At 52.1% G+C, this 7790-nt stretch overlaps 1 protein-coding gene across 3 annotated transcripts in view; it reads right to left on the bottom strand.

Moving 5' to 3' along the window:
* Positions 1–202: 202 nt before the first annotated feature.
* The window catches only part of tyw3 (tRNA-yW synthesizing protein 3 homolog (S. cerevisiae)), a 37086-nt gene continuing 29498 nt past the window's right edge, over positions 203–7790 (bottom strand). For all 3 annotated transcript variants that reach the window (XM_078407866.1, XM_078407868.1, XM_078407869.1), the window contains one exon: positions 203–267. In XM_078407866.1, the coding sequence (XP_078263992.1) occupies positions 218–267 (50 nt within the window). In that variant the 3' untranslated portion in view covers positions 203–217. The remainder of the gene's footprint in view (positions 268–7790) is intronic.

Below are 7790 nucleotides of genomic sequence, written 5' to 3'. Positions count from 1 at the left end.
AGTTTAGTTTATTGTCACTTGTACTGAGGTACAGTGAGAAGCTTTTGTTGCGTGCTATCCAGTGAGCGGAAAGACAATACATGATTACAATCGAGTCATTTACAGCGTATAGATACATGATAAAGGGAATAATGTGAATAACATTCAGTGCAAGATAAATGGCAAATAAAGTCCAATCAAGGATAGTCCAAGGGTCTCCAATGAGGAAGATAGTAGTTCAGCACTGCTCTCTGGTTGTGGTACGATGATTCAGTTGCCTGATAACAGCTGGGAAGAAAATGTCCCAGAATCAGATCAATTCAGTTTAGAAAACACCCTACAGTTACAGTTTAGTTTATTGTCCCGTGTACTGAGGTACAGTGAGAAGCTTTTGTTGCGCGCTAACCAGTCAGCGGAAAGACAATACATGATTACAATCGAGCTGTCCACAGTGTACAGATACAGGCTAAGGGAGTAATGTTTAGTGCAAGGTAAAGCCAGCAGAGTCTGATCAAGGATAGTCCGAGGGTCCCCAAAGAGGTAGACAGTAGTTCAGGACCGCTCCCTGGTTGTGGTTGGATGGTTCATAGAAACATAGAAAATAGGTGCAGGAGGAGGCCATTTGGCCCTTCGAGCCAGCACCGCCATTCATTGCGATCATGGCTGATCATCCACAATCAGTAACCTGTGCCTGCCTTCTCCCCATATCAATAGACAATAGACAATTGGTGCAGGAGGAGGCCATTCGGTCCTTCGAGCCAGCACCGCCATTCAATGTGATCATTCTCAATCTGTACCCCGTTCCTGCCTTCTCCCCATACCCCCTGACTCCGCTATCCTTAAGAGCTCTATCCAGCTCTCTCTTGAATGCATATCCCTTGATTCCACTAACCGCTAGAGCTCTATCTAACGCTCTTTTAAATTAATCCACAGAATTGGGCTCCACTGCCTTCTGTGGCAGAGAATTCCACAGATGCACAACTCTCTGAGTGAAAAAGTTTCTTAGACTCTGGCCTCTGGTTCTGGACCCCCCCAACATTGGGAACATTTTTCCTGCATCTAGCTTGTCCAGTCCTTTCATAATTTTATACGTCTCTACAAGATCCCCTCTCATCCTTCTAAACTCCAGTGAATACAAGCCCAGTCTTTCCAATCTTTCCTCATTCAGTTGCCTGATAACAGCCGGGAAGAGACTGTCCCTGGATGTGGTACGTTTCTGCCCATCAAGAGAACTCTGATGGGGCCAGTTGCGGTATCACTCCATCTGGCCACCCTCTGCCCAATCCCATGAACCTTTACTGATTTTTTACAAACTCCGCCCTGTGACTGAGTGAGATCGTGCATGACTTATTTCCACAATCTTGCAGCTTTAACTCGGTGAAGCAAAGCATCAGATCAGGCTGCAAAACTAGATAGCTCCCACTCCACAACTTTACACATAATGCTTCACCGTTAATGTGCAGCAGCGAATTTAAACTCATGTCTACTGAAAGCAGGACCGTGACAACTATTGTAACCCTACAGCACCAGAGCGAGATACAATTACGGCTTTTACAAGACATTCTGGACAGATATATGCACAGGAAGGTTTCAGAGGGATATGGGTTCATTGCAGGCAAATGCGACGAGCCCACTAAGCAAGCCTGGCCGGCATGGACAAGATGGGCCGAACGGCCTGTTTCTGTGCTTTATTACTACGACTATGTCATCTTCTGACCACTGGGAAAGGGCTGACCTCACCATCGAAGGTCCATCACACGTACTGACCCCCCCACCATCGAAGGTCCATCACACGTACTGACCCCCCCACCATCGAAGGTCCATCACACGTACTGACCCCCCCACCATCGAAGGTCCATCACACGTACTGACCCCCCCACCATCGAAGGTCCATCACACGTACTGACCCCCCCACCATCGAAGGGATCTACAGGAGGCGCTGCCTCAAAATGGCAGCCATCATCATCAGAGACCCACACCACCCTGGCCACACTCTCACTGACCCACACCACCCTGGCCACACTCTCACTGACCCACACCACCCTGGCCACACTCTCACTGACCCACACCACCCTGACCACACTCTCACTGACCCACACCACCCTGACCACACTCTCACTGACCCACACCACCCTGGCCACACTCTCACTGACCCACACCACCCTGGCCACACTCTCACTGACCCACACCACCCTGGCCACACTCTCACTGACCCACACCACCCTGACCACACTCTCACTGACCCACACCACCCTGGCCACACTCTCACTGACCCACACCACCCTGGCCACACTCTCACTGACCCACACCACCCTGGCCACACTCTCACTGACCCACACCACCCTGACCACACTCTCACTGACCCACACCACCCTGGCCACACTCTCATCTCGCTGCTACCATCGGGAGGATGGTACAGGAGCCTGAAAACCGTGACCTCCAGGTTCAAGAACAGCTTCTTCCCAACAACCATCAGGCTGTTGAACACCGCACAACACTGACCTTCTACAGACTGTGCCCGTGGTTGCACTGCCGACTTCAGTTTCTGGACTGTTGTGCTTGTCTGGTATTAACGATTACTAATTTATGCATTGATTATTATGTGTTTATTTGTGGTGTTTTTGTGTTAATGAGCTTGTAAAGTTGCAGCAAGTAAAAATGTAATTGGTCCATTTCCGGTACATATGACAATAGACACAGGAACAGGCCCTTCGGCCCACAATGTCCGTGCTGTACACGACACCAAGTTAAACTAATCTCCTCTGCCTGCACGTAGTCAATAATAGTCAAGTTTATTTGTCACATACACATAAATGTGCAGTGAAATGAAAGATTACCCGCAGTCCAACAATAAGAGCAATAAAAATAAGCAATAACACACACAATCACAAACCAACACAAACAAAGAGAAACATCCATCACAGTGAGTCTCCTCCAGTCACCTCCTCACTGTGATGGAAGGCCACAATGTCTTTTCTCTTCCCCTGCCGTCTTCTCCCGCGGTCAGGCTGTTGAACTTGCCACGTTCTACGCCGCGCCTGATGGTGAAAGGTCCGCAGCGGGCCAACCCAAGCCCTGCGATTCAGGGCGGGCGAAGACGCCTCCGCTGCACGTCGGGGCGGTCGTGGCTCCCGACATTGAAGCCCCCGCTGGGCAGAGAAAATCCTGCGGCCTATTTCAGGTGGCGCCGGACGGTGAAAGGTCCATGGCGGGCCGACCAAAGCCCCACGACTCGGGGCGGGCGAAGACGCTAAACCACATCCCTCCATTCCCTGCATATCCATGCGCCTATCCAAAAACATCTTAAACACCACTATCATATCTGCCTCCACCCCCACCCCTGGCAGCGCGTTCCAGGCCCCCACCTCCCTCTGCGTAGAAAACGTCTTCCTCTCACCTTAAAGCTCTGACATCTCCGCCATGGGACAGATACTCTACATGGATAGGACAGGTTTAGATGGAAACATAGAAAATAGGTGCAATAGGTTTCTAACATAGAAACATAGAACATAATAGAAAGTTGGCCCTTCGAGCCAGCACCGCCATTCATTGTGATCATGGCTGATCATCCACAATCAGTAACCCGTGCCTGCCTTCTCGTCATATCCCTTGATTCCACTAGCCCCTAGAGCTCTATCTAACTCTCTCTTAAATTCATCCACAGAATTGGCCTCCACTGCCTTCTGTGGCAGAGAAGTCCACAAATTCACAACTCTGGGTGACAAAGTTTCTTCTCACCTCAGTTTTAAATGGCCTCCCCTTTATTCTTAGACTGTGGCCCCTAGTCCTGGACTCCCCCAACATTGGGAACATTTTTCCTGCATCTAGCTTGTCCAGTCCTTTTATAATTTAATATGGGCCAAATACGGGCAGTTGGGACGAGTGTCGATGGGATATGTTGGGCCGATGGTCCTGTTTCCACACTGTGTGACTCTACGATCCTTGAGTCTTTGACTTTTAACAAGTGGATCTGATCTTTATCGGCTGGTGTTGGACTCGGATCAGGAGCGAAGCCTCCTTGTATTTTTGGATGGTTTGACACTCTGTTAAGAAAACAAAAACAACGTGTGATGCGAGTGGGTGGGTAAGGAGGCCACAGGCCATGTTGTGACCACTGGAACTGCTCACGTTGGTGGTGTTTCCTGCCTGATACGGTGTTACACAGATGGTTAATTGCCTGCTCTCCATGGCTGTCATCACCACTGCTGAGACCTTCCTGTCCTTGCGTGCACGGTACGGGCCGGGCCGGTCAGACACGTAACGCCCCGCTCTCCCACCGTTTCCCACACACAGCCGCTCAGTTTGTCTCATGATTTGAGGAAGGACGTCCTTGCTATTGAGGCAGTGCAGCGTAGGTTCACCAGGTTAATCCCCAGGATGACGGGACTGTCATATGAGGAAAGATTGGAAAGACTGGGCTTGTATTCACTGGAGTTTAGAAGGATGAGAGGGAATCTTATAGAAATGTATAAAATTATAAAAGGACTGGACAAACTAGATGCAGGAAAAATGTTCCCAATGTTGGGCGAGTCCAGAACCAGGGGCCATGGTCTTAGAATAAAGGGGAGGCCATTTAAAACTGAGGTGAGAAGAAACGTTTTCATCCAGAGAGTTGTGAATTTGTGGAATTCTCTGCCACAGACGGGAAGTGGAGGCCAATTCACTGGATGGATTTAAAAGAGAGTTAGATAGAGCTCTAGGGGCTAGTGGAATCAAGGGATATGGGGAGAAGGCAGGCACGGGTTACTGATTGTGGATGATCAGCCATGATCACAATGAATGGCGGTGCTGGCTCGAAGGGCCAAATGGCCTCATCCTGCACCTATTTTCTATGTTTCTGTTTCTCAGACTCAAGAGACACAGGCCACAGATCACAGTTAGTGTTGTAGTCGGGATTGAACCCGGGTCTCTGGCGCTGTGAGGCAGCAACTCTACCGCTGTGCCACCGTGCTGGACTACTGTTCAAGAGCCTGATCGTTGTTGGGAAGAAGTTGTTGAACCTGGAGGTCACGGTTTTCAGGCTCCTGTACCTTCCTCCCGATGGTAGCAGCGAGATGAGAGTGTGGCCAGGGGGGTGTGGGTCAGTGAGAGTGTGGCCAGGGTGGTGTGGGTCAGTGAGAGTGTGGCCAGGGTGGTGTGGGTCAGTGAGAGTGTGGCCAGGGTGGTGTGGGTCAGTGAGAGTGTGGCCAGGGTGGTGTGGGTCAGTGAGAGTGTGGCCAGGGTGGTGTGGGTCAGTGAGAGTGTGGCCAGGGTGGTGTGGGTCAGTGAGAGTGTGGCCAGGGTGGTGTGGGTCAGTGAGAGTGTGGCCAGGGTGGTGTGGGTCAGTGAGAGTGTGGCCAGGGTGGTGTGGGTCAGTGAGAGTGTGGCCAGGGTGGTGTGGGTCAGTGAGAGTGTGGCCAGGGTGGTGTGGGTCAGTGAGAGTGTGGCCAGGGTGGTGTGGGTCAGTGAGAGTGTGGCCAGGGTGGTGTGGGTCAGTGAGAGTGTGGCCAGGGTGGTGTGGGTCAGTGAGAGTGTGGCCAGGGTGGTGTGGGTCAGTGAGAGTGTGGCCAGGGTGGTGTGGGTCAGTGAGAGTGTGGCCAGGGCGGTGTGGGTCAGTGAGAGTGTGGCCAGGGCGGTGTGGGTCAGTGAGAGTGTGGCCAGGGCGGTGTGGGTCAGTGAGAGTGTGGCCAGGGCGGTGTGGGTCAGTGAGAGTGTGGCCAGGGCGGTGTGGGACAGTGAGAGTGTGGCCAGGGCGGTGTGGGTCAGTGAGAGTGTGGCCAGGGTGGTGTGGGTCAGTGAGAGTGTGGCCAGGGTGGTGTGGGTCAGTGAGAGTTTGGCCAGGGTGGTGTGGGTCAGTGAGAGTGTGGCCAGGGTGGTGTGGGTCAGTGAGAGTGTGGCCAGGGTGGTGTGGGTCAGTGAGAGTGTGGCCAGGGTGGTGTGGGTCAGTGAGAGTGTGGCCAGGGTGGTGTGGGTCAGTGAGAGTGTGGCCAGGGTGGTGTGGGTCAGTGAGAGTGTGGCCAGGGTGGTGTGGGTCAGTGAGAGTGTGGCCAGGGTGGTGTGGGTCAGTGAGAGTGTGGCCAGGGTGGTGTGGGTCAGTGAGAGTGTGGCCAGGGTGGTGTGGGTCAGTGAGAGTGTGGCCAGGGTGGTGTGGGTCAGTGAGAGTGTGGCCAGGGTGGTGTGGGTCAGTGAGAGTGTGGCCAGGGTGGTGTGGGTCAGTGAGAGTGTGGCCAGGGTGGTGTGGGTCAGTGAGAGTGTGGCCAGGGTGGTGTGGGTCAGTGAGAGTGTGGCCAGGGTGGTGTGGGTCAGTGAGAGTGTGGCCAGGGTGGTGTGGGTCAGTGAGAGTGTGGCCAGGGTGGTGTGGGTCAGTGAGAGTGTGGCCAGGGCGGTGTGGGTCTCTGATGGGGGATGTGGAAGAGGACTTGGACCAATATCAACGACACACTTGGACCATCAAAGACTCTCACTGAAAGGAATGAAGTGGGTGTCAAAAGGAATATTTTGAAGCAGCAACATGAAGGTCTTCAGCCGCCTGGTTAGTGAGGCAGAGATGTCTCCCTCACTAACTACTGAGGTTAGAACAGGAACCGCAGACTGGCACCGCAGCAGCGTGGTTAGATGGTTGGACGATGAATGTAGAGGTCTGGACGCATGAAACCCACACGCGTGTTAAGATCCCACCACCGCAGCTGGGAGCTTAAACCAATTAATTAAATAAATATGGAATGCAACAAAAACCAAGATCTAGACCAGGTTTATGTGAGGGGGTATAGTGGGAGAAGGACAAGGGCAGCACAGTGGTGCAGCGAGTAGAGCTGCTGCCTCACGGCGCCACAGACCCCGGTTCCATCCCGACTACGGGTGCTGTCTGTACGGAGCTTGTACGTTCTCCCCGTGACCTGCGTGGGTTTTCTCCGGGTGCTCCGGTTTCCTCCCACACTCCAAAGGCATGCAGGTTTGTAGGTTAATTAGCTTGGTATAAGTGTAAACTGTCCCCAGTGTATGTAGGGTAGTGTTAGTGTGCAGGGATCGCTGGTCGGCGTGGACCCAGTGGGCCTGTTTCCACGCTGTATCACTAAACTAAACTAAAAGGCAAATGAGGCGATAGTGGATCGGATTGGTGGGAGCTAACATGAGTCAGTGGGCCGAATGGTCTTATTCTGGTGATGTTGAAATTATTTAATTAGTTCTGGTTTGTTCCAATGTGACTCAAAATCAACGTTACCAAATCTCAGAACATGGATAGGTTTCACAGAGTGCTGGAGTAACTCAGCGGGTCAGGCAGCATCTGTGGAGAACATGGATAGGTGACGTTTCACAGAGTGCTGGAGTAACTCAGCGGGTCAGGCAGCATCTGTGGAGAACATGGATAGGTGACGTTTCACAGAGTGCTGGAGTAACTCAGCGGGTCAGGCAGCATCTGTGGAGAACATGGATAGGTGACGTTTCAGAGTGCTGGAGTAACTCAGCGGGTCAGGCAGCATCTGTGGAGAACATGGATAGGTGACGTTTCACAGAGTGCTGGAGTAACTCAGCGGGTCAGGCAGCATCTGTGGAGAACATGGATAGGTGACGTTTTACAGAGTTGATGCTTTGCTGTAAATGTTGCCAGTTCCGTAGAACTACCCAGGGTGAACGACGAGGATGTAAAGCAGCTCCCACCCCGCTGAGTTGTCGAGTTCAGTTTATTGTCACGTGAGCTGAGGTACAGTGAAAAGCTTTAGTTGCTGCTAACCAGTCAGCGGAAAGACAACACATGTGTCGTTAGAAAGGACGAGAGTCCCAGACAATAACAAGAGATGTTTGGATTCCGGTTTCGATGCACGTGATGCTGA

The sequence above is a fragment of the Rhinoraja longicauda genome, chromosome 11, assembly GCF_053455715.1.
Source record: "Rhinoraja longicauda isolate Sanriku21f chromosome 11, sRhiLon1.1, whole genome shotgun sequence".
NCBI lineage: Eukaryota > Metazoa > Chordata > Chondrichthyes > Rajiformes > Arhynchobatidae > Rhinoraja > Rhinoraja longicauda.
Note: the sequence above shows the minus strand (reverse complement) of the source record. Positions and strands in the feature narration are given on the sequence as shown.